The 27,978-nt window shown below is 38.8% G+C and overlaps 2 protein-coding genes across 7 annotated transcripts in view; one reads left to right on the plus strand and one right to left on the minus strand.

Moving 5' to 3' along the window:
* Nucleotides 1-282: 282 nt before the first annotated feature.
* Nucleotides 283-15,064, minus strand: LOC134756045 (uncharacterized). Its single transcript, XM_063692827.1, has 13 exons — nucleotides 14,635-15,064; nucleotides 14,332-14,495; nucleotides 12,396-12,577; nucleotides 11,034-11,145; nucleotides 10,329-10,528; nucleotides 9,975-10,228; nucleotides 9,645-9,899; nucleotides 9,174-9,318; nucleotides 6,588-6,739; nucleotides 4,934-5,113; nucleotides 3,924-4,066; nucleotides 3,330-3,545; nucleotides 283-624 (listed from the first exon to the last, which is right to left on the minus strand). The coding sequence occupies exons 1-13, from the start codon at nucleotides 14,918-14,920 to the stop codon at nucleotides 382-384; spliced, it is 2,532 nt and encodes an 843-aa protein (XP_063548897.1). The 5' UTR covers nucleotides 14,921-15,064; the 3' UTR covers nucleotides 283-381.
* Nucleotides 15,065-15,153: 89 nt separating this feature from the next.
* LOC134756042 (protein bunched, class 2/F/G isoform-like) overlaps nucleotides 15,154-27,978 on the plus strand; it is a 162,309-nt gene continuing 149,484 nt past the window's right edge. For 3 of the 6 annotated variants that reach the window (XM_063692819.1, XM_063692822.1, XM_063692824.1), the window contains exon 1: nucleotides 18,576-21,362. In XM_063692819.1, the coding sequence (XP_063548889.1) occupies nucleotides 18,685-21,362 (2,678 nt within the window). In that variant the 5' untranslated portion in view covers nucleotides 18,576-18,684. Of the gene's footprint in view, nucleotides 15,247-18,044; nucleotides 18,174-18,575; nucleotides 21,363-27,978 lie in introns of those variants that run through there. The other 3 variants (XM_063692820.1, XM_063692821.1, XM_063692823.1) reach the window with 3 other exon arrangements.

Raw genomic sequence — 27,978 nt, forward strand, 5'->3', positions numbered from 1 at the left:
TAATAGCATTCAACTTATGATGATAAGTGACTGACGTCTTAATCGTCTTATACAATAATCAAACATTGTTCTTTTGGATTTAACGTTTGAAACGTTTTTTAATTTTTTATTACTCGTTACTTCTTTTCATTATTTATTTATTATCTTTTCAGACAGAGATGAAAAAATATCAACTTGACTTTTACCAGCAAGATGTTTTAATTAATTATTACTTTTCTAACTTTTTGGCAATGTAGCTATTACTTGACATTTTATGACATAAACTGCAAAATGTATCCTTAATCAAAAATAGTTACATTTTCATAGCATTTATCAGCTATGAATCTATGCCAATCAGGCATTAACATCTCTTTGGCATAGACTCAAAGTGCCACTGTAATCCTAAGTGGGCGTGCTGTCATCCGAGTGCCAACTTTTTCTGTGTTCATGGATGACCTCATCGTAACTCGGCGGTGGGGGGATGTGGCCACTCCTGGTCTTGGCTTGATCAGCTGTGGGCTTACTGACCAGCTTGTCTTCTTCCGCCTCTTCGGGGATGGAGTCTCGGCGGCGCGTGTCGTATTCACTGAGGACGGGCTGCGAGATGTTGTTGCGTTGGGTCAGTTTTGGGGCACTGTTTGCGAGCTAGAAAGAAGATGTAGTCCACGTTTAGATTACACAACGTAGGTACTTTATAATTACGAAATTGATAGGATGATTGTCCATAATGTCCATCTAATCTTAACAGGCTGCACATCTTTATAATGGCATTTCCTAAAATACCTTTAAAAAAAGTAGGTGTCTATCACCGAAGAAGAGAGAAGCATAATTTTAGGCAAGGACGTCAAGCAAGAAGCGCAAGTACCTGCCTATTAATCCAAGTATTAACAATATTGTTTAATTATTAAAATATTAATATCTAAACTAAAAGTATATTGCTGTAATTAATACTTGAAACTATTTTTAGATTGCAGGCCTTCAACCTTATTCAAGCAAATATACTTTTGCGCTAATTATAACTACTATACTATTAACTGATAAGGAAATGTAGGTATTCAAAAAGAAAAAGCAGATAAAAAAAAATTGCATACACATTATGAATAAATTCGTTCAATAACGTAGTCACTGGTCATGCAATTTTGCGCCTAGGTGTACAATCAATAAGTACCTACCCAATATCCATATGCTAATAAATACAATAAAATGTTCAACGTAAGTGTACCTATATACTAACACTTACGTTGAACATTTTATTGTACTTTTTTTTCTTACTACAGGAAATTAAATTTTCACCTCAGCAGCTCGAACAAGCCTACTTTCGTCACTAGTCGCACTTTCCTCACTCCAGGGAGTGAAACAATGTAGCTTTTTAATTTAGTGAAGGCCATGAATTTCATACTTTTATTACATTTTTTTTATGGTACGGTACGGTACGGTACGGTCCGGTCCGGTATATGTACGATACGATACGATAAGATACGATACGATACGATACGAGACCGGACCGTATCGTTTCATATCGTATCTTATCGTATCGTACATATTATAATACTTTTTTTTTCTGTTTATTCTGTGTAATTCGAAATACATTTTAACCTTTAATATGTTCTCACTACTGAGGTGAAAAATTATGTGTGCAACACGAGAGCAAAGTTATTTTACATCTCGTGTTTTAGAGTCCCTCGCTACGCTCAAGATTCTACCTTAGAATCTTTCGCTTTCTCGGGACTCAAAATAAACACTCGCAAGAAAAACCAACTTTCCTCTCTTGTTACACAAATAACTATTTTAAAATAATAACAGAATGACGACGAAAAATAAATAGCTTTGACACATAATCAGGGATATAAATTTGCATCAATGCGTCAGTGTTAAGATAGTAGACAAATACAGCATCCAAGGTAGTGTTTGTGTTAGTTTTCGTTGATAAAATATAAAACGAACTCATCTTATTCGTTATAGCCGTTATAGGTATTAGACATGTCGTTTATCAAGTCTAAGCAATTAAGTATGAAAAAAACTACTAGTATAGTGCCAAATATTTCAGTATTGGTAAGATTGTTTTTTTATGATATAGGAGGCAAACGAGCAGACGAATCGCCTGATGGTAAGCGACTACCGCCGCCCATGGACACCCTGCAACACCAGAGGGGTTGTTAGTGCGTTGCCGGAATTTGAGATGGGAATACGCTCTTTTCTTGAAGGTTTGAGGGTCTTATCGGATGATGATGATGGTCGGATGGTGACTGGAAGATGTGTAAATTCTAATAGAAAAATCATGCCAACAATCGTTTCAGTATTCGTTTTACAGCTGAAATATACTGGCGCTGTACTACGTCATTATATTTTATGATCACTGGAAACAAAATGATCCAGTTTTCAGATCATTAATCAAACATAAATTTTTGACAACCAGATTTACCGCGTATACCGCCGATACCGCGCGTAAGGAGAGCCGACGCGGTAGATTTGTTTTGCCTTGATTCCGGGCTCGGCTGATAGCTTTGTGGCTGATTCCCTCTCTTTACCTTTATATATCTGGGGCAAAGGTCTGTTAGAGAGCATGTGATTGGAAATGTGCCCTTTGCCCTGCTGGTGACCAATCTCTAGCCCTAACCGCAAAAGGTACGACTTGGAGTCTGAACCTTGTGAGGTCTTCAGCTATATATATATCGATGTTGCTACAAAAGATAAGTACCTTACCTTATAAAGCAGTGGCGGTGGTCTCTTCGACAGCATGGGGTTGGAAATGTGTCTTTTGCCATGCTAATGGCCAATCTCAGCGCTAATCGTAGCAGACCGACCTTCAAGGTTGGGCCTTGTGAATTCTTCAATTATACATCGATGTTACAAAACATAAGTACCTTATAAAGCTGTGGCGGTGGTCTATTCGACACCATGGGGTTGGAAATGTGTCCTTTGCCGTGTTGATGGCCGATCTCCAGCGCTGATCGTAGCAGATCCACATTCAAGGTTGAGCCTTGTGAATTCTTCAATTATACATCGATGTTACAAAACATAAGTACCTTATAAAGCTGTGGCGGTGGTCTATTCGACACCATGGGGTTGGAAATGTGTACTTTGCCGTGTTGATGGCCGATCTCCAGCGCTGATCGTAGCAGATCCACATTCAAGGTTGAGCCTTGTGAATTCTTCAATTATACATCGATGTTACAAAACATAAGTACCTTATAAAGCTGTGGCGGTGGTCTATTCGACACCATGGGGTTGGAAATGTGTACTTTGCCGTGTTGATGGCCGATCTCCAGCGCTGATCGTAGCAGATCCACATTCAAGGTTGGGCCTTGTGAATTCTTCAATTATACATCGATGTTACAAAACATAAGTACCTTATAAAGCTGTGGCGGTGGTCTATTCGACAGCATGGGGTTGGAAATGTGTCCTTTGCCGTGTTGATGGCCGATCTCCAGCGCTGATCGCAGAAGGTCCACCTTCGAAGCTGAGATTTGTGGGGTCTTCGGCGATATCTCGATGTTGCTGCAGCGACGCTGGCTGTTGCTGCCGCTGCGACTGCGGTACAGCTCGTTTATGTCGCCTTGAGATAACTGGAAATTTATTGGAAAGTGTTAATAAGGTTTTTTACTGGTTGCAATTAATGGAATTGTAACCAGTAAAAAATTTGCAGCACCTCTTATATAGATAGAATACTTTTTTTTAGAACAAGTGTGTCATCATAAGAATAAGAAATATTGATGAGATAATGAAGGTTCATTCCTACCACTGTTAAATAAGTATTGATGATAAACATACAACAAAACTACGCAAAAACTTTGAAATGGTTTAGAATTTAACTGGAACTCGGTATACAAAGAGCTTTTGAAATTAATATCTCAATATATAGGTAACGAAAATCACAAGAAAATACAGTTTTTAGCCTTAGGTAGCCATATTCTAGTTAGTATTATAATATATAAATAATTCACCCTAGCTCTCGATCCTCTGGGCAAGGAATGCAGTGATCCCAGCGGATTGAATCGCGTGATGATATGCAGTCTCTCTAGGGATATCATGGTCTCAGCATCTTTCCTCAATGGCTCTCCGTTCAGCTTGTCGCCTTCGCCACTTTCTGGTGGTCAAAATAACAAAAGAGGTATTTTTCAGTTAACGAGGACTAATTAAATGTTTATTAAATGGCAGTTGAGAGTCAATCAGACCAGATGGATATAAAAAAATAAAGCAGAAACAACAACCTTTGGGTGACAGATTGTATGGGATTACAAAACTATAGTAACAAAAAAGCTAATAAATATACTTTTCAAAATTTTAAAACAAACCTACTGCATGGCCTGCAGTTGTGACTGTGAAACACACAACTGTCCATCTATGTTATGGCTCCTCTACACGATGGCCCAGCGTAGGCCAGTCCAAGGGAGGCAGTTATGCGGTGGAATGAGATAGCAATATCACTCTCTAACGCATAAATACGTCCCTTGGACTAGCCTATACGCTGGGCAAGGAGCCACTAAGTTTGTACCGATGCTCTAGATGTAGTACTTAGCGTGTAGAGTTAACTATTTTTACCGAACGGGTGGAGTCTGCGCGCATTTCACATTTGTAGGGTCACAAGCCGGTCGGCTCCTCGCGGAAGCGACCGGCTCCGGACATACTCCATCGCTTCTGCCATACATAATTTATAGCCATATTGAAAATGCGCTCAGGCGCGGCCCAACTCCAGCCGGTCGGTGGGAATCGCACATTAGCTTAGAGGGGACTCTATACTTATTTTTACATGTAAAATTTGTAAAATGTGGCAGTTTTTTTAACCCTTTGAACGCTACGCCTATCGTGCGCGGCGCGTCATAATTGAACCTTGTCGAAATGCACGAAGGTTGATATTAGGGTGTAGCCGCGCGCGTCAGATGACGTCTTTGGTCAAAGCGTTACGCCGTATCCTCTTATACAGTTGTCGATCACTTAGGTAATTGTCACACACCATTGTCTTGTTCACAAGGCCGTCCCAGTGAAGTCATGTTGATGTGTCTGAGCCAGAAATAATGCAGCAGCCCATATATTATGCCTCCCAGAAACGCGATCAGGCCCATGTACCGGAATGCTTCTCTGGTCCCCAGTGAAGCGATGAGCAGACCGCCGCCGAAGCTGCCGCTGCCTCTTCCTAAAATAAAAGGAAAAGCCGAACATAAGATAATTTGAATTTATTTACATATTATTGCTTCTTCGTAATTAGCTTGGTTACTTTTTACTGTTGGAAGGCCACCCGCCACGACGTTCGTTACGACGGTCGAGAAAGACCTAAAACAATTAGGATTGGACGCCTGCACAGCTCAAGACCGAGCACAGTGGAAAAGAAGGATAAGGAGGGCCGACCCCAAGTAGATGGGAGAAGGTTGCGACAAAAGAAGAAGACTTTTACTGTTGGAAACTATTAAGATCTCTAAAATACGATTTCAAAAAAAAAATATATTTTTTTTACAAAGACTCATTTAGAAGGACATCAAAAACCCTAAAAAGTGTTCATGGCATTTAAGATTTAAACTTGTTATTGTTTTACAAGCACTTCGCCTGTTTCCAACATTATAGTCTACATACATACATACATATAATCACGCCTATTTCCCGGAGGGGTTATAAAGAGTTTTACCTTCTTAATATTTACTAAAATACAAACTAGGTACGCGAAGTTAAATCAGAAGATTAAAAAAAATTTACAACTCAATGTTTTTACATGACGTCAACAATTTTATTGCGCTCGGTAATCATATGGGTATTTTAGATCTGAAAGTTAGCAGAACGATTATGTTCTTACCGTTATTATTTGCCTGACGACGATACTGTAAACCGGTGGATTTAATCGATAACATGATACAAAGTCGTTACGTTTTGTAAAGATGGTTGACTTCGTCGAATTATAGGTATATACATACATACTTTAGGTACAGTTAAAATATTTACTCGGGGGGATGTTATCTAGCCAATATCATTGGGCGTGTTACCCGTGTAACCTGAGAATAAATCTTATTTTTAAGCCTTCTTACATAATTATAACAATGCACTTCACACAGCGGTGGCAGCATGGTGTCATTTTCATCGCCTGTCACTATGCCTGTCACTTTCGCACTTAAATACTTGTTAGTACGTGACAGGCATGGTGACAGGTGATAAAAATACGGCCGCTAAGATCAGACTGATGTATTACAAAATTTGTACTGAAAACTGAAATTAAATCGGTCAGCTCTTTTAGGACTTGGGTATCCTGTTTATTAAAATATAAAAAAAAATATATAAATAAAAAGTCGTTTATTTCCGAAAAATATACACTTGGATACAGTTTTGCGTTTTGGATACTATATTAAATTAAATTATGCAAGCAATTATGTTTTGCAGCAGAATCTCAAAAAGCAAAATTAGTCTCATATTTACGTACCGAAAACAAAATGTTTTTAAGGGGGATCAAACAAAATGCGGCTACAGAATAATAAAACCCAAAAAATGCGAGTCATTACAGTACAATCAAATAACAAACAAGCGAGCATCTATATCTCTGTCGTACCCAGCTTTTAATCCTATTATTAGCTCCATTACCCAGTTCCCCCATTTACTTATTAAGCAAGCGTCTCGAAAGAACTCACCAAGGCTGAAGTGGGCCATCCCGAGCACTCCAATGAGCGTGGCTAAAAGGTTCTTAGGGGCCAGCATAGCGCAGTAAGTTGCCGCCGCCACCCACATCAGGTGGACAGAAAGCGACTCCATTGCCTCGAAGGGGAAGCACCACCAGGAGTTCCTGTAGAAACAAACAGAAAACAAAGATAAGAAACTGTGTCATTTCTATTAGGTACCTACTTATTTAACATTTCGATAGATATAAAAGCACGTGTGTAAAGGCAAGACTAAGGACAAATAAAAAGTAACATGAAACAAATAAAAAATAGTTAGTAGTCAACAAAACAAATAAGTAATAAAGAGCGACAATTGCCGAAAGTCAGTCAAAACTTTTCAATCACCTAGCTTTCTCATCGAAACGAACAGGTACATACCCAGCCATGAGTAACTGAAATATCATATGCCAACTTACTTTCGAATGTTTTATGCGACATTTAGGAACGTGTGATTTTAGTTTAGAGAAACAATAATATGATTTGAGATTTATTATAACAATATATCTGTTTCTAATTGGAGGATTATTTCTCCTTGTCTAGTCCAGTTCAATGTAAATATTGGACCACCGACTTGTATAGGTACGTATATATAAAGTCCTCCCACATTCTGTCGTTGTGTTCATAAACTTGACAATGCCCCTGGATACATTAATTCTGTAAATAGAGTTAAAGGATGCAACGTTCTAGGTTCTGCTGATTAAGATGAAGACAAAACTCTACAAGTGTCTGCTAGGTTTTACGGAACAAAATTGAAATCTACAGATCTAAATTTTACAAATAAGGTGACAATAACTGTGATTCAAATGTTTGATGTTGCCTGAGATGGAGAATAGTCGTTCCATGAAAAGCCGGGCTAGCACATGATTGGCGCGAGAGTATCTCGCCTAACCTAGAACGTTGCATACAGTTAGTAAAAGGCGGGTAGTCTATCTCGCGGCGAGATACTGTAGCGCCAATCATGTGCTCGGCCTACAGACAACGAAACAACATTTTATTCCTCTTTTATGATTCTTGGTAATACCTTATCGACGAGAATGGAAGGCAAAAAATGTCACCTGATTTCTGATATAACTATATTCTGACTATTCATTCACGGTAAAAATATTACACCATTTGACAAATCGCTTCAAGAATTTCAAGGCATTTTTGCTCCCAATTAATATTCGATCGGTTGTCTCGTATGGTGTTAGTTCAAAATGAGTACATCAGTTTAGCGGTGGCAGCATGGTTTCATTTTTATCGACTGTCACTATGCCTGTCACTTTCGCACTTACATACTTGTTAGAACGTGAAAGGCATGGTGACAGGTGATAAAAATGCGACCGTGCTACGTCCACTGGTGGCTTAGCATGGTCACGTTTTTATCACGTGTCACGTTCTAAAGCGAGGTTTAAACTAGCAAGAACTTGCATGCAATTTTCATTACATTGCGGTATCTGATCAAACTTTTGAATGCAGTTTACCTCAGTAGTCGCCAATGTAACGTAAATTGCATGCAAGTTCTTGCTAGTCTAAACCTCGCTTAACATGTAGTGCGAAAGTGCGCATTATACGACAAACGATAAAAACGCGACCATAGCATGGCATGCCGCTGAATTGCTTAGCCACGTTACAAATAAACGACAAAATTATAAAGGTATTTCAAGTTTCCACAACGTATTACAACAATAGCAGTAATACCGATTAAACAACAGCTATCTACAATGTTGATCCACTTGTGTATTTGATAAAGGGTGTAGCTTCCATTTTTGTCGTCTATCACTATGCCCGTCGCTTTCGCACTTACATACTTGTTAGAACGTGACAGGCATGGTAACAAGCGATAAAAATGCGACCGTGCTACCCCCTCATGTTTAGTTAAGATGGACAAGACAACGGTATGTAAGAACTGATTGACTATTACAAACATGCCATTGCCAAGGTCTTGCAAAATAGCAAATTGTAAAATAGCTGACACCCACAGTGTTTCCTTTAGATAACCAGCATTGTTATATCCTTGTCTGTCAGATGAATGTGATACGTATTACCGGGTACCGGACATTGTTCAAATACGTCTAAGGGCTTCAAAGATAGCTTCAGAATCCTAAGATGATGTATTACTGGTAAGTTGCAAAGGATCACTAAAATTAGATATCTATTACATTTTATTGCCGGTTCTTTCTTGAGAATACGAGTAGAAACATTCTAAAAAGATTAAATACACAAATAAAGTCATACTTAGTTAGTCTTGCAACTGCGTTCTAGTAATATCAATCAATGATACATAAGTCGATGTGGCATGACCAGGGTCAGATTAACCTTTAGGCAGAGTATAACTGCTTAGGGGCTAGTTTCGGCCGACATGGATAATACGTAGGTATGTTACCTCACTAGATAGTTGATTCTTCAGTTAGGCTCCGTCTGTAGGTTCTCATATAATCTCACGCTCCTGTTTTTATCTGACACGCAGGGTTCAACAGGTGTATTTGTTTGTTGCCCTAAAGCTTCTCTTTCTACAACGGCAACAGGACTTCATGTATTGAGAATCAATTGTAAGATGGTCTGCTAGAAGGGACTTACTCTATGAAGGAGTAGCCGACGAGCCTGGCAGCGTGCGAGAAGAAGGCTACGATGATGACGTTGACGTGTCCCATGCGCGCCGTGATGGCGTCAGCGCCGTACAGGAATGGGATGCTGCTCAACGTCCCCACTGTCACTGTTATTCCTGCACAAATACGTAAGAAATTTGTATGATTTAGACATAATTAAGAACATAAGGTAAAAAAAATCAAATAATCTAGCCCAACAAACATAACATCAAATATAACAGAAATTGGAGGCAAACATTTACCACTTTCTTTCCATTTCATATCTACTAATCAAAAACAACTCTCTCAAAATTGATCTGAGTTCTAGAGTCGGACCAAGATAAGTCTGCAACGATTTTGATAGCACACGCAGTACAAGTGTTATTTATACGTCATAATTTAATATAAGTTTGACGTTTAAAATAACACGTGCATTTATATTTATATTTGTTGCTACACTTACCTAACAGGAAGTTTGGTGCCCCCAATTCCTTCAAATACAGGAAAAGATAAGATTCAATAAACCCCCAGAAATTGCCCAAGGCAAACAGGAAAAATATGAAAATTATAATGTGCGGCATCTTTATGATATTGACTAGGTCGTGTAGCAAATTATCTGCAGGCAATTTCGCCCCTAGTGGCATCACAGCTACCGTTACAGCTGATATCAAGAGCAACACGTCGTATGTGTAAAATGCAGCGGAATAGTCCGTGTAACCTGCAATCAACAAACCGATGTAAACACAACAAACTATTGATATAAGATAACGATTACTAGATGGCGTTAACTCACCGACTTGTTTGCTCCTCATATCTATAAGCATGCCAGTTATAGGAGAAAATATAGCCATGCCGATACTCGAGAATAATCTTTCTCGGCCAAAGTCACCGCCGTATTTCTGTATCATTGTTAGAGCAATCGGATCCATGATGGTTACAGTGGCAGATAACATGATGGTTCCCATAAATCTCAGGAAGAAGTAGATATAGAAAGTTTTGTCGTCGCTTTCTTTATAATCTGGTGGGCAAATATCGGGGCCGCCTTTCCTGTAATATTCCGACGATAAATCACACTTAATCTTTTGATAGCCTCTATATTTACAATAGATAAATGGTAATGTACACAAAAACATTTATATTAATTTACCTAAAGTCACATTTTTGGACAATGCAGTCACGGGATATTTTCTCGAGTCTTTGTTGTGACAATTTTGTCATGTTATGCAACATCACTAGACCTCCACATCTTAGGTCCTCTTTGTCTAATGCTGTTATGTTTACTCCTTGGTCTATGAGGAGTTTTTCACCGAATCTTGTTTTAAAATCAGTGATTGTCTCGTTTTCGTCCTGTAACAGATTTATTTTCTGCAGTGAAGATCCTTCTTATTTTGATGAACATGTATAAATATGTCAGTACTGTCCGAAATTAGATTACCCAATTTTCTCGACATGGTCAAATTCAATCGGGACGTCACGATAAATTCGGGACACCTAGTCTTCTTAATGTACTGTGACTTAGGTACATTACATACGTTAGACCTTAACTTATGTTGATTAATTTTAGTAATATTATATCGAAGCGGTGCTGACTCTATCCTATTTGTTAGCCTAAACTAATTTCTACAAAAATTCAGAAGCGAGATTGTGGCCATCGAATAAAAATGCGCCATGTTAGGAAGGTCACTTGCTGCATATCTTTAACTCATTGGTACATTTGGTACGAGCCAGTGGTTGATGAACCCGCGATTTTCGGTTTGTAGGTATTGTACTAATTTAAGTACCTACGTTAGTTCGCTAACATACTTAGTACAAATAAGAATTTTACAATAGGGAAAGAACTTGAAAGACTTACCCTCTCCATTTCTATGCCGAGTTGTTCTTTAGGATCTCCAAGATCTTCGTGAACTTCCACAAGGAAGAACGCTACATCATTATAGTCCTCGTCATCAGTAATATTGAACAAGCTAAAATCATATTTGAGACTTTTTTATTTATACAAATACCAGTGTTTTTGTCTTAATACTCTTAATAGTGTTCCGGTTTTAGCCATTACTTTTTTCTCTAGATATTTTGCATATGCTAATTGTTTTGACGTAGATAATTAATGCCACTGTAGTTATAAATTACTACGTTCTACATGATCACAAGTTTCATACGTCTATCTACAATTAAATCTATTTTATCTCTGTTTGCTCGAAATGATTCTCGGTAGGCAGACACCATAAAAACTCATTGTCGAACATAAATATTGACTTGAATATAATTCCTACCTACTCTCGAAGTATACTTTTGTCATATGCTTTTTTTATCATGAAAATAAATACATTCTTACATGAGAATTTCTACGAAAACAGACTTAGGGAAAATAGAGAATTGATGCAGTTTCCTGATTTTAGTAGTTACGATATTTCCTGTAAGTATAGCACTCACAAGAAAAAGGCAGCTACCTATACATTTTATTTTGGGAGAGGTACTCTCTATTATCATCTTCTTCAGTCGGTCCCTCAATACTGAGGATCGTGACATCATGTCCTTCTGCTGAAGACCAGGTTCCTCCATAGGGTTCTGTTCCTCGCCAAGCGCATGGCCTCGTGCAGTTTTAGTTGCATAGGTGCCGTAATTTGAGGCTGAGCACACCATCTAGTGGGAGGAGGGCCCTGAGGTCTCGTGCCTTCAACTTTGCCCGTCATTATTACTCTTTCCAGACTATCCGGTGAACGACGACGTCTCTATCATCATAGAGATGGCTAAATTGAGCAATAGTGTAAAAACACTAATAAGCCCTTTTAACAGACTCGGATCATTCATTTATTCATTCCTGATTCCCGAATTTAGGACGTGATAATTTCAACCCTATAATTACTACTTAAGTGGAATTAAAATTTTCGAAGAAGGCAAACAAAGCTTCCTTTTTTGGTCTGAATTGTTAACTTATTAATTTACATCAAACCAAAACTTTCATTTTCAGAAGGACGTATTAATTATAAAACAATAAAGCGAGATTCTACTGGAACGTTCCAAAAGCTCGCAAAGCCAAGGAAAGTAGCATTTCTATGTACCCTCACCATGAGTTTTACGCGGCCTTTAACGCTAGCGACTGCGTCAACTCAAACGCAGTATATCTCGCTTGCACCTATGTTAGTACGAGGGAGATCATTGTAAGTTAGTTAACGCAGTCGCTAGAGAATATGACAGTGTCCAACTCTCTTCTTACCTTACGTTCGATTTGAATTTGCGGCTAATATGAAAGTCCAGATCATCTTTATCATCCGACGGATCGACAGGGCTCACAGTCGGCTCGGATAGTAAGCAGTGGTCGATGCAGCGGTCCAGGACGAAGTCTACCTGCTCGTCCTCGTCTGGACACTCTCTGCTAGGGCACGGACTCCACCAAATCTGCAAATAATGGCGGTTTGGGCAAGTGTCGTAGAAAGACATGAATATCTACAGATTATAAAAAAGGTTACGACTTGCGAAATGCGGGTTTAAGATACTGGAGTAGTTATATTCGGGGAATACATATCGCCTTTTATAATATGTATTACCATTTACCCCGAAATACTTATACTCTTTTGTTACTTGGAAAGTCCGCAATGATCTTTGAACTATGTAATTTTTAGTCATAACATTAACATTGAAGCGGATAAAGTTTTGATAAAAGTGATCAAGATGCCTAACATCCTATTAGTGTTCTGTTGATTTTTTAAATTTGAAACCTGTTTTAAGTCCACTACTGGACATATGTATACCTACCTCATATTTCACCATTAAGACGGATTGATGGCTTTGCCATTAAGTCAGCATCACCTTGAGGGCGTCTAACGTCTTACTCAAAAGCCAACTGTCAATGATTCTGTGGGTGGTATTACTACTTCATCTTTTTATTCTTGCAACTCCAATAAGTAGGTAAGAGAAAACAATAAATGCCTAAGTACATACAAAATAAATCGCTCTACATAATTTATATTTAGACAATACAGATGCCTACTTACCCGCTATTTGGCTCAAATTACAAGACATTGCCACTCTAATAGCTAAGGGGAGCATCGTAATTCGACTATAAATTATCATCTGTTAGGTCCTTGACCATACTGGCCTGTCTCAAGTAATAAAGGTTGCCCCTTCAAAAGTTCTTGAGTAGGTAATAGGTCGGTTCTGCGTCCGTTACAGCCGGATGGATCGTGGCGCAAATGAATTTATCCCTACGTGGAAATAATGGAACTAAATATGAATCGCACTAAACATTATCGTCATGTTAACATTTCACTGAATGACAGGTTACTAGAGTATATATAGACAGATGTACAATACATATTACATATACAGAAACGGCTTGTAGATAATGCTGTCTAGACAATAGAAAAACATAATATATAGATTGACCCTAAAATAAATGTAATTTAGCAAACAGATACAGCAACCAACCAAATGACACTTTTTGCAAGTGATACTTGTCATTTTTTTGTCATAATTTTCTACCTTTCATATGTGTGTGGTGTGTGGTGGTCAAAAATCGTTTTCACATTCACACGTAGCGACTATATTCTCTTTGGTTCACACCTTGGCTAATATTCGGTATAGAGCAGAAAAAATCAGTCTCAAACACATGCAGGATCCTTATCACACACATACAACAGGTTAAATGGCGAAGAAATTGCGGTCCGCGAGTCTGTACGAAAAGAGAGGAGTCGTGAAATGTAAGGGATCCAATACATTCCACGACTCTTCTGTTTCCGCACAGACTAGTTGGACAGAACTCGTAAAACGACTGTAAAAAACCCTTACCTACCTAAATACAATCTAAACTTCCCACCAAGTCCGTCTGCACTCGGCAGAATATTATATTACCGAGCGCTAAGACTTTGCCACCGGCTAATTCGTCCGGCTGCCGGATGACGCCGATTTGCTCGAATTCTTGCAAGTGTGGCATTAGTATACACCTCTTTACCTTAATATATGTGACAAGGACCAATTCACGTAAAGACGGTGACTGAATATGCAGTAGTTTTCATTTGTTATGAAAGTCCAGAAATAAAAAAATACCTATTAAAAAATTTTTTTTTTTCAAGGAATTTTTAATGTGTAGCGCCAAAAAGTTTTGAGAACAACAAAAAGATTTGAGAACAATAATTTTTCAATTTTAACTTTACCTCTACGCTATTTTTGTAAGGATCCCTCATGACGTACGCCGAAGGCATCATCCCAGGAGTTTCTTGGTGCGGTATCAGGAGCAATGAGTGGTGGAACGCTGCATTTAGAACCAAAGCTGTGATGACCACCGGTTTATACTCCCCAAAACGGTCCACCAGAAAACCTACAAGCAATGGAACAATTTCACATTCTATCAATTACACTCAAGAACAATCAAAAAGGGTACTTTTTCGTAGAATTTCAGTAACAGTGCTTAATTTCATTGCTCTCGAGTTTAGACTCGCAGGCAGAGGAGTACTTACCAGTTATCGGTGGGCTTAAGAAGGTTGTAAACGGCAAGGCCAAATACACAAACGATATTTCAGGCACAGTAAGTCCTATACTTTGCATATGAATCGTTAGGTACGGGAGCAAAGAAGCCGTAGCTCCGTACATCACGAATAAAGTCACTTTTAACATAATTAGGTTCGGGTTGATGCGGAGGCAAGCCATCAGACGCTGGCAGCAGCCGATCGGTGCTTCGCTGTCGTCATCCATGGCGTCGTCGTCACTGTTCTTCTTAGAGAGATCGTCAATGGACTTGGCCATTGTCACACTATCATGCTAGTCAGGTGTGCATACGCGGAGAGTATCTTATCGACTGAGTAAGTCGCTCGGCAGAAGCTGCGGCGATGCGATTATTTACTCAGAGATACTACAGAACCAGGGAGGGTCCCGTCCGACTGAGCGGATCACGGCGGACGACTCGGCCAATTTTCAAATTACAAATTACCTCCGTTTAAGGAGTGGATTGGTGGGGATGGTTAAATCGGCTTCAATCCAAGACCTTGTAGGTAATGGCTGGGGTCGGGGCGCTGCGCATTAGTCCCCGAGGTGCCTCCGGTTGCGGATTTTGTGCAAATCTTCATCTACATGTAAGTAATGTTTTTTTTTATTCCTGACCCATTTGCAAAAACAAGACATTTTTTTTATTTAAGTACTTGTTAGTGTATGAGTAGGTAGGTAAGATTTGGTATGTGATAGTGCTAATATTTATTTATGTACGTAATAATTATTTAGATTATTATTTTTTAGACTATTTATTTAGATGCTGAATCATGTGGATGTAGATACTAAATTAAATCGGAAGTTCATCGGAATCGGAACTTAGACTGCCTAAATGCGAAAGAATATTCGACAGGTATCTGCGCATTTTCCTTTGCACCCATACCCAGATGGCCTAACGCCAACATCGATAAATCGAAAAACGTTATTTGCTCGAATGTGCAAGAGCGATAGATAGTCAAATAAAAAAATGGTTTTTCGCGGTAGAGCCTCATAAGGTGTTTTGCAACCATGTAAGATGTTACCTACTTAGTAGGCAATAAAATAACCATCACCTGTACTACCTTGGAAATAAAGATCACTAAAAAATATCAAGTACCTATTATTAAAAATTATCTTTAGTCTCACTTACAGGCCAATCCGAACGTACCTACACTGACATCCGAATCACTACGATCTGTCCACAACGTGACACTTTTTCGTGCATGCTACCAGTGTTCATCGATTTATAAGACGTTATCACTTCAAAAAGTGCGTTGCGTTGGTCACTTTTCCATATGTACCCGTTGCTGGCTGTACCCGTTGCTCGCATAAAACTCCTGAAAGAAGCTCCCCTAACGAGGGCTATTCGCAATGTCAACAAAGTTGCGTTGGGTTTAGATATATTTACGTGCTCCCTGAATGATTTCACAAAGGCCACTATGTTAATATTAAGTTAATTTATACTGAACTCTGGTTATTGGTTTGTTGCTTATCTATCGCATTAGGCAAAACCTGTAATGATAGATTTAAGTTTTAACAAAGAGGATATAATAGGAGCTACGGAGTTATATCTATCTTTGGTTTTAATAACAAAAAAATATATTTTACTGGTTCATATGCGTTTCCAAGGATCAAATGTTAATGATAAATACACTGACACTGACAGAAACTGGAAGAATGATTCACAGCTAGGAATAAAGATTATAAAATGTACAAGAAAAACGTTACAATATAAAAACATATTAAAATAAACAAATTAAAAACAATATAAAAAAGTATAAAAAGTAAACATTATTCTAAAAATGTAAAAACATAAGCAATGCTTACCAGGATTCGAACCCAGGGCTAGCGGGCAATGGCGTTGGCGGGTCACTGCGCCTGCGCCGACCGCCGACAGTGCCGACTAAACTAAGGCCGTTAAATAGATGGCGCTTAACTACCTATATAATAGTTGTATCTATTTTTGGTAGTATAGTACTAGTTGTAATTTAAATGTAATTAACTTTCATGGCGCATTAGTTTTACACTGTAATGTCATGTAAATGTGTTTTCAATAAATAAATAAATAATTTAGATTTGTATCTGTACTGTACTAGCCAGTAGGTAGTCGATTAAAGTGCACAAATCCTAAATATCGCCCCATCTTCAACAATTCTAATATTTTTTAAACATCTGGGGCCCATTTCTCGAACGATATTAGTAATATTATTAGTTTGTTGTCATGACAACCCATACAATTTGACAGTTCGTAGACTAATAATATTAGTCTAATATCGTTCGAGAAATGGGCCCCTGTAAAGCCCTTAGTGCCCAAGTTATACATGCATTTTGTCCGAAAGATTCCTCAAAGCAAAGACCTATATAACTCCGTATAAGATGAATAAAGTCTAAGGAAAAAACGTGCCTCGGTAATCAAGAAAACTTGATTCTCGCACAAATGGCGCTACCACCAATACCAACCTTTGGCCTATTCTAGTTAAGATGCCAGAACATGGGTCAAAATCATAAAAATAATTAATGCAAATAAAAAAAATCATTTATCCAAATTTAAATACATTTTATTGTATTTTTATAAATCTTCATTTTTAGTTTTAAAGTGTGTCGATAGATGGCAGTGAATTTACTGTGGTTACAAAATTTACTATGACAGTACCCCTCTATCCTCTAAATTCTCTTTGCTCAAAGACAATTTCGTGCTTCGAATTTGGCAGAATTAGAAATGTGCAGTAAAGCGTGTGTCGGACTTAATTACTTAGTTTTTGATCCGACCCCTACGGTTTTTTTAAGGAAATTTCACTCACGTTTCACATAAATACTTATACATTGTTAAAAATTGTGTAATGTACGGAACCCTTGGAACGCGAGTCCGACTCGCAATTGGCCGGTTTTTTAGAACGCCATGTGACTTTGACCCATGTTATTTCACTGATATGTGTTAAAATTGTTAAATATCAAACGGTGTCGCCAACGCCATCTACCCGAGTATAGGCCAAAGGTGTGGCGCCATCTATTCAGAGTAACTTTTTCTTGATTTCCGTGGCACGGTTTTTCCTTAGACTTTACTTATCTTATACGGAGTTATATCTATCTTTGCTTATGGCTACACATTATTGTGATTAACTAGCACGTTGTAGCTAGTGCCATCTGTTTCCGATATTTTCAATTATTCAGATAAGGGACTGCACTCTATAAAGAGCGCCACCTCTTGTGGAGTGGCTGAACTACGGAAAGGAGTCTTGGGATTTCAAACCCTTGCAATACCTAGTTATATCATGGTTATATCATTCATCGCTCTAGACTTATAATTAGTTTAGAATCTAAATACTAAAATAGTTTCAATGAAATATAAAAGTATGTTTGTGCAGTGGCGCTTATTTACACGAGACATACGAATCAAACGTAAATCATTGTTTTCAACAACTTTGCCATGTTAAAGATCTACAATGGCGCACTATCAGAGATCTAATAATGTGAGATAATGTTTATTGTTTGTGTTTTGATCGTTTTCTTATTAAAATATATATTAAAAACTAAGGTAAGCATAAATAATTTAGTAAATTCACGTATTTTGTACCCGTAGATACAATAACTGCAAAGCTGCGAATTAATGGCTATTTCTTCTTTTTGGTTACATTTAATAAGAAACTGTTTTAGTAGATATTTGAAGTACATTTTTTAAAAGCTATTTGCATGAAATTAAAAATTTAATATTGACCTAATTTTATCTATCCTAACGCCATCTAGCGACCATAGATCGGGAAGATGCAAAGTAATTCTAGAATATCTATAGTCTACTGCAAATTGTCAACCATAATGCATTGCGCATAAATGGCCGCCATGTTGCTGCCGTCTGATAGATGTTCGCAACTGTGTGTGTTTACTAATGAATTTTAAGAACTTTAAATAGTAAAATTACTGTGTTTGTGAAATTGTGAGTGTACAATGGTTTTATATTATATGTATATGTTCGAAAAGTCTGTCAAATGTCTCTGAAGCCAATAAACAGTGAAATTTTCTTTAGATAGTCATTCGATTCGGACGGCATAATGGCTGACAATCTGATTCAAAAGTCACATAAAAGTAGTGAAAAAAACAAGTATAACAACGTCGTCCATCGCACTACAAGTGAATCTCTTCGGCTGACCGAGTCGGAGAAGGGAGTGACTCACCCGACAAGTCTTCAAGCCGCCCATAACCCAAGGAAAATATCTTCGTTTCAGATCACCAGTGTGACAGTTGGGTCTCGGGTGAGCACTGATGCGGGCGAGGACTCAGCCGACGATCTAGACGAATCTCACACCGACGACATCTCGCGGGTGACCGACATAGAGAATGAGACGCCCAGCTACTCGGAGGACACCTTCTCGAAAGACGACGTGTTCTACAACGCGAGCAGCACGTCGCTAGGCTGCGCGCCCGTCATCCCGACCAGCACGCAGTACGGGCTCGCCATCGTCGGCCAGGAGCCCGCGCCCAACCAAGGATCCGTGCCAAATAGCAATAGCTCTGAAGCGAATGACATGCACGTTAGTGTTACCAACGCTGGTTCAGGCAACATTATCAATTTAATAGGGAATGCGAAACCACAGGAAGGTATGAAAGAAATTCAAGAGCATGTTAGGAATGAAAGGTTTAAAGTTGTTAAAATAGAAAGCACTGAGCCTTTCCGCAGAGGCCGGTGGATGTGTATGGACTATTTGGATCACACAACTCAACAGAATCCTCCTATAACATTGAATAACAACTTGGACACTACAGAGACCACTTTGCAAGCTCCGGACAGTGGTGTTGTAATAAATGATAGTCAACATGATGACATGTGTAATGATCTGACTAATAGAGGGCCTAAAGATATGCAAGGTAATGCTCCGGTTGTTCAACAACTAGATCAAAATGTACAGAAACAATTCCCTATGGCTTCCCCTGGTCAGTCCCTGACGCAGCCCATTAATGTTGTGCAGCAACAACTCCCTGTCGCTCAGTCAGTGTCGGTGCAGTCTCCTCCTTTAGAAACGCCTCAGCAATTAACTAATCAAACTATGCAGAATAATCAGCAAGTAGCTCAACAACACCCACAGAGTATGACGCATATAACTATGCAAAATCCGGCGCAGGGCCACCCGCAGCCCACACAACAGCAGCAACAAGTGCAACAAATTCCGCAGAGCTTCCCGCAGCACCAATTGCAACAAGTTATTTCTCAGTCACAAGGCATTCCCATGCAACAGATACCCATGCACCAGCAAATGCCGCAGCAGATGCAGCAAATTCCTAATCAACAGATGCAGCAAATGAATCAGCACATACAGCAAACACAAATTCCTAATATGCAGCAAATGCAACAGCAAATTCCCCAAATGCAAGGCATGCCTAATCAGGCACAGATCGCCCAAGTACAGACACAGCAGCCGCAGATGCAACAGATGCAGCCTATGCAAATGCAAGGGCAGCCAAACCCTCAGCAATTGCATCCACTGCAACAGACCCAGATGCCAAACATGGCGCAGACACATCACTTACAAGGACAGCAACCTATGGGAGGCCAGCAGCCTCAGCTCCAACATATGCCGAGTCAGGCACAAATTCAAGCTCTTCAAAATCAACAAATACCTAATCACATACAACAGATGCAAATGCCAACTCAGTTGGCCGGAACCAACCAACAGATGCCGCAGATGCAAACTCAAATGCACCAGCTGCCAGCACAGCCTCAGCAAGTACAGATGCACCCACAATTACAACAACAGGGCATGTCTGGTGTCCAACCGCAATACAACCAAGTGGTCAACCAGCAACCGGCTCAGGCGATGATGAATGCCACTATGCCATCTTCTCAACCTCAAATGGTTCAGCCTCAGCACAGCGTTCCACAATACCACACGCAGCCATCACAGATGAGCCAGCAAGGGCAAACTCTACCACAAGAGGTGCTAACGAGTATTGCCACATCACAGCAAGGTGCCACTCTACCTTCGAATCTTCAACCTATGGCCAACCAGCCACAGGGGTCAACGTTACCTGCGAATCTCCAAAGCCTAGCCAGCCAACAGCAGCAAAATCCTGTTCATATTGCTTCGCAGCAAGGAAATGTGCCTCAAGGGAACATGCAGATGATGGCTCAGACGCCTCAGAATATGCAGATGACTCTAGACGGGAATCAGCCTAGTATGCAGATACCCGCCTCAGATCCGATGTTCATGCAGCCGGGCACCGTTGCCCCGACGATGCCGCAGCACATAGCGCAGCAGGGCATGCTGCCGCAGCAGCCCGCCCAGCTCGGTGTGCAATACGTGCCCGGGCAAGCCGTGCCACAAGTGTCATTGGCTCATCAGAACATTCCCATGTCCATGCAGCAGACGATGCCGGTGATGGGCGCTCCGGTGCACCCGAACGTCGTCCAATCACAAACCAGCATGGGGCTCACGTACGGCGGGGTCGTCCCCGTCATGTCGCAAAGCAGCGTCGCGCCAGTCGAATCCACGGTGTCCGGGACTAATTCGCCAGTGGTGTCTCTGCCGGTGAGCTCGACGGCTTACCCGGCTAACCATGACAGTTCGAGTTTCGGAAGCCCTGTGAGTGGTGTGGTGTCTCACGCGATCAGTGGCTCGGTGATGAGCAGTGTTAACGTGGCGTGTGATAGTGCGGAGGTGCCCGCGGAGCCGACAGCAGGGGACACCGGCGACGGCAAGGAGGAGCCTACTGCCACCGCCAATGAGGATGAAAGGTCAGTACGTTTACATAATACCTTATTGAGCTGATTATAAGATACTTGGTAAAAGGTGTAGGGTATATTAGGCCGCTTGTATACGTCCGTTTCATTGTTTTCACCAGACGACAAGAGTCCCCAGCAAGTTCGGTTCTCCATACAAACGTAGTTACGCTCACATTTTAAAACGACTAGGTAGTCGCAAGCAATCTAGGTAGATTGCTCTGAAACTTTGAACTTACAATAGGATAAGGTTTTGTCTAGGTCTGTAATTAGTTTATGTAGCTTCAGATACCAGTTAAAAAAAATATATCGAATTTAAGTTTTTCATACAAAACTTATTTTTGCTCTATTTTATTTGTTGATTTGTTTTATATACTAGAGCTATATAAATTAATTACAGAAATTAGTTTATGTAGCTTCAGATACCATAGTAAAAAAAATACAGCGAATTTAAGTTTTTCATACAAAACAAGTTTTTGCTTTATTAAATTTGTTTTACATACTAGAGCTTTATAAACTAATTACAAACTTAGATATACCTCATTTCATTGTATGTGCAAAGTTTCATTACAATCCAACACGTAGTTTTAAAATGAGAATGAAACTCCGTTTGTATGGGAACGTGAAATTCAGCCAAGCTTGCCGGGGACTCTTAAGCGATGACATCCAACTTTGTATCTGGATACAGACGGACGTTTACAAGCGGCCTTAAGAGTTCAAGGGTACTATCTAATCTAAGGTATGTTTTCACATACCGTTGAGATAAATGTTGAGAGATTATTTGAGGAGTGTCTTTTCAAAAGGGCTTATTTCTCTATGAAATCCATACAAAAATAAACCCTTTTACCCTACTTAATGGATTTCATAGAGAAACAAGCCCTTTTGAAAAGACACTCCGCATTTACTATTCAGTTATTATCTACTAAACTACTTGTTCTTAATTATTTCAGTGAAGGGTGTTACTATTTTTATACTATATTGTTGTGATTTACTTAGGATACCCAGATTTTTTTGATACCCTAGGTCTAAAATGTGACTAAAAGCTAAGCAGACCATAAAGACCTATCAAAGACAATAAAACATCTTCAGATAACATACCTATACCTCTTAAATGTATACAGATATTTACATAGTGACACTATTTTACCGGTTTTCTGATCATTAAGCATTAAACGTAGACAAGTAGCTATTTTATTAATTTGCACGTTTAACGTTAGCGATTTTGTAGCTCGAAAATCGAGTTAATATCCGTTAAAATTATCCTCGTAAGGCCCAATGTGCATTACAATGTACATTCTGTTTCAATCTAATTTGAACCTTACACTAGCTGAATTAAGTAGCATTTCTTTTGTTTCATTGTTGTCTAAAACAAACGAAAGTCACCCTAATCTTCAATACAACAAGGTTCAAATTAAAAATAGTGAAACTGTATGGTGGACCTTACGAGGTTGTAAATGTAAGTAAACCTTATCAAGATCAAGTACTATAGTAATAGGTACCAGGTCATAGTCAGGATAAAAAAGTCTAAATTAAGGAACGGTTCTACGTTCTACCAAACAGTCTGTCAACGATATCGTACTTTTTTGTAATTGCTTGTATGAAAAGCGGGACTGTTCTCTATGGAAAGTATGAAATATGGGATGCTGACGTTTTTATTATTTTTTATATTTATCAGGGAGGAGAATCATATACCTAGTTAGGTATAATAGGTATATGTTTCTCCTCTCTCTGATCTCTCATTGCATTAGTGCAATGCACTCAATTCATAAATATTTTATTATTTACTTTACCGTATTCTATTTATGAATTATTAATTTTATCCTTATTATAATGGTTATGTAGCATAATTTCTAAAATCAAATATCCTAAACACGAAATTCCTAGAGACAGAACATCGAAAATCAAAATGTCTCATTTACGTAATTCCTAAAGATGCATGTCCTACGGTTAATCAACCTATTTTTAGGGTTCCGTACCTCAATATGCCGTAGAAATTATGCTACATAACCATTATAATATATAGGTCACTTTTAGCATTTACTCATAGCCTAGCCACTTGAATTTCATTGCACACAATTACTTATGTAATTACGTACGTATTATATTTCAAAAGAAGCGGTCAGTGACCCGCGAAGTACTTTCTACTGTCAACGCTTAAGAGGAATGGGGACGATCGATTCTTCATACAAACGTAGTGCTCGTTTTCCTCCCTGGATATTGGAATTATGGAAAATATTTTTACAGAATTTACGTTAATAGCTATGCCCGACCGGTTGATTATTTCGTTTTTTTTTATTATTATTATAAAAGTAAAGGAGCGGAAAACATATTTCATATAAATTTTTAAATGTTCCCAACTCTTATAATAATGAAAAAATCCAAAAAAATCAAACGGGCATAGCTATGATTAAAATATATCAAATTGTGTAAAAAAAATTCAATAATGAATAACCAGAGAGGAAAATGGGGACTACGTTTGTATGGGAAGGCGGTTACGCCACCACCACTAAAACCACTAATGGTTGTTTATTGTACAGTCATTTATCCTTTTAGTATTTTATATCTGAGAAGTCAGATTATAAATTTAATTCACTATCTTTCAACCCTTTTATACAAAAATATTATATCTGGCAATTAAAATATAGGAATGCATTAATTAAGGAACGTTACCAAAAAAAAAAACTATTTGGCTCTTTTCCAGACAACAAAACTTTGAGTACTTAAGCCTCTGAAGTCTAAACTGCTCGACGTATAGTTTGGCTTGTAGCCCTTGTAGTACGTTAATACATCCTGGGAAACAAGCTCCGCGACACACTAGTCCATCAATTGCTCCAGCAAGGCAACCAACTCGCATAACGAACCCTGTAAGTTTCTATTTGCGAAAATAACCCATGCGTAGACAATGGCAGTTGTTTTGCGCACCGGCGTGCGGAATCCGACGTTCCTTTGATGATGTTTATTTGCGTTGCCTTTGCGCAGGACGATCCTGCGTGCGACATAAATAGGTGGTTGACACGTACTGCATGGTGCGCGTCGGTATGCCGCCGGTTGACTCATGCAGACTTAAAAAATCGACGCTGCTGGCTTGATTCGTGCAGTTTCTTTTCGATCTTGACATCGCTATGTGCTCTGAGATTGTCCACGTCTGCTGCCAACTGCATGCTGTTATTTTTATCCATGTTGAGTCTAACTGTCGGGTTAGATTGGTTCGGCTTATTTGTTAGTGACGTGGAACGATCGTCGTCTTAATCGATGTAAATTCTGAGTCGTTGATTGATAATATATACGAGAAAATTGATAATACATTCATACAATTGCTGAAATCATAGGTTAGTGACCCGAGTGTTCCTTTTCGGTATTAATTTAGATTTTGAGGTAGAACAGACAGCTTTTATAGATAAAAAAAATAGTGGTGTGACTATTATTTCACAAATAACGATCACAAAATGATCATTTTACAAAAAAAAGATGATCATTTGTGAAGTAATATTACAAAAATATGTTTGAAAATGTGATTATTTGACAAACTTTTTATTTTAAACTGATTACATAATGCCTAATTAATGCTGCTGTTTCATATTTTAGATGCCCAAAAAATTATAAGCTTATGTGAAATGAATGATCACCAAAAATGATAGATCGATTTTTAATTTCCCATTACTTATTGTACGAACACGAAACACCTTCACGCCTTTTTCCCGCCTCTTGCTCAAACTACAGATTTACAAAAAAGTTGAATTACAAATATTGATGTGTTAAAAACAATGCTAGCTTCGATTTCAAACGTGAGTTGGTAATTGATGTTCGGCGTCACAAAATGTTTGTGTTAGTAAGTGTATATATTTCGTTTACTTTTAATTTCGTATATGTTTTCGCACTACTACTTTTGCGACCTCTCTATCACTCTTACATATTCGAGCCATATATGTAGAGGCAGATAACGAAATTTCTATTTTTGCGGTACACCAATTGGTCAGTCAGATAATTCTCGGACACGCGGTCCCAATAAAATATTATAAGGCATATTAACAACACATCATCATTAAAACTTCAACGTCACATGTATCTACTTTATACGAGGATCGGTGTTAAAAAACGGAAGGCGGCGCCGGCGCAGCGTCACTGGCGTCGTTGGTAATCGAGTCGAGAATCGAAGGCCACGGAACCTGAGCCTTCCGTTCGCTGTCGATCGACTTACGTTCATCATTTTGCTGTTGATTTGGTATCAGATGATAATATCATTTTTGGAATCTTCCTTTCTAATAGATAGGCGAGTAGTGCATTTGTCACTCTGTTCTTGTCTCGAGTAAAATCTATATTTGTATAAATTTTTCGAATATCACAAAGTCGCTCATTGTGACCCATTTAATATGACCATAGCTCGAATGTGTGGATCATAAACTACAATTAAGTAACGAAGTATGTATCTTGTATTGTGATCCTACTGGAAACGAATACGGTTTACGCTTTACAGATTAGATAATAGAAAAACAGGCTGGTAGGTATACCACACAATCACAATACGCACATAACTTAGCTAACTTAGCGGTTTCACTCACGTATCACTCGCGCGACATGTTTGTTGTGTTGTAAGTTAGTATGTCTCACGATAGTTTAAATTCGGCAAAACGCACGGGCCATTTTTTTACATTTATAAATTCAAACACCTTGCATTAAACAAGTTTTTTTTTAGGTCTCAGATATCTGCACAAAATCATTGTGTGCCGCTGTTTTTACACTCCAGTCCATTCATGGAATCATTGTCGTGTCGTACGTTCCGCGCACCGAAACAATTATATGGCGGCTTTATGGCTGTATCTTCAACGGAAATCTACCAACACGCTCGTAATGGTTCCCATAATTCCATTACGGTTTAAAGCCTGGGTGATCCGATAATCTCAGTGGAGCTTCATATTGCTGCACAATTTAGTTAGCTAATGGTACTGACCGTCCTCTTGTTACATAGGTCTCAGAGAACAATTAAAAGCCCGCTACGTTAAACCCTTCTTTAAACACATTTTTCTAACACGACACGACTCTTCCATTTGCGTCATAATTTAGGGAAACCCTTTATTTTATTTCCCTTTTTGCTGCGCCAGTTTGCGGTTTAAGGAACATTCCTTAAACCGCAAACATTGAGATGCAGCTTACATATGTTGCTCCAATTTAAAGAAGAATATTGTAAAGAATAATCGACTATTTAGCGCAATTTCTACGGTACGCCGCAGATTATTGGCGTGTTATACCGGTGAAAGTACATGCACGAAATACCGGCTTGGTTCCATTCTCAGACCGGCAGTATTGTCAACTGAGATGTCACGTTCAATATTCTTAATTGCTTGCTTTGTCTGCGGTCGCAACTGTAACGTTGCCTAAGATATTGGTCAAAGATAATGGCCGACTTTTTGTGTGACAACGGCACAGGTCACCTGATGATAAGTAGGTCTCCACTCTGAAACCCGTACTAGGTAAAATCTAAGGCAACTAATGTACCTATCAGGTAGGTTGTGGAAATCGCTAAAATGACCTCAAAGTTACTTAAAGTTTCTCTTAATAACCTTTGTATTTGTAGTCTTTGTACATTTGTCCAGAAACCTACTGCTTGCTTGTTACGTTGAATTGAAAGTTACAACGCGCCAGTGAAATGGGTTGGCAACCAATTTCTCTATCGAATACGAGCCTTGACGTCATCAGTCACCACTACATCGAATTCTGATAAAAGACACTTAATGATAATTGATAACTTCGACGTCAATGCACTCCGCACGCTCTCACTTGAGAATATAATTTTTATTTTAAGTTTAGCACACTTAGTGAATTGGAAAGTGGCAGTGAAACGCAAATAAAGTATAATCTAGCTATTGTAACTCAATAATATTATTGTGTAGCTTGACAATTATTATGGATGATTTAACGCCTTAATCTATTATATACATACATACTTAAGAACTTTCCACATAAACAATTTTGTAGTGCTTACAAATTATCTTTGCGGTAGGTTGCAGTGTTTATAAATATTAGTGTTTGCCCATCATCTAAATGGATCACTCTAAAATACCCCATCATTATTGAACTCTGGAAACAGCCAAACTCAGGTTTGTAAAGGCCCACTGACTATCAGTCCGCCGGACGATATCGGCCTGTCAGTTGTTCGGAACTGTCAAATTTTTGTTCTAACTGACAGACCGAAATCGTCCGGCGGACTGATAGTCAGTGGGCCCCTTTATAGTATTTTTCAATCTCGGTGACAGGTGCTATCTTCATATAATTTAAAAGTAAAAACGCCAAATCTCGCAAAGTTGTATTGAAATGACAGCTGCCAACGTACGCAATGAGTTTGAAAAATCCTATATGCTCCAGGTTATATGGAATGAACTCTGGTCTTGAACGTGTAATCAGCTTGAAAATAAACTTCTAAGAGAATCCTTACTAAAATTATAAATGCGAAAGTAACTTTGTCTGTCTGTTACCTCTTTACGCTTAAACCGCTGAACAGATTTAGATTAAAATTGGTATGGAGATAAGGACTGGATCGATCGTTCAGTATAAATACAGATAAAACCTGGTCTAACTGCTGATATGTATATTATTTTGTATTACTATGTTCTATAAGGGTTTGATCTGATGGTAT

Source organism: Cydia strobilella, chromosome 3 (genome assembly GCF_947568885.1).
Source record: "Cydia strobilella chromosome 3, ilCydStro3.1, whole genome shotgun sequence".
NCBI classification, from domain to species: Eukaryota; Metazoa; Arthropoda; class Insecta; order Lepidoptera; family Tortricidae; genus Cydia; species Cydia strobilella.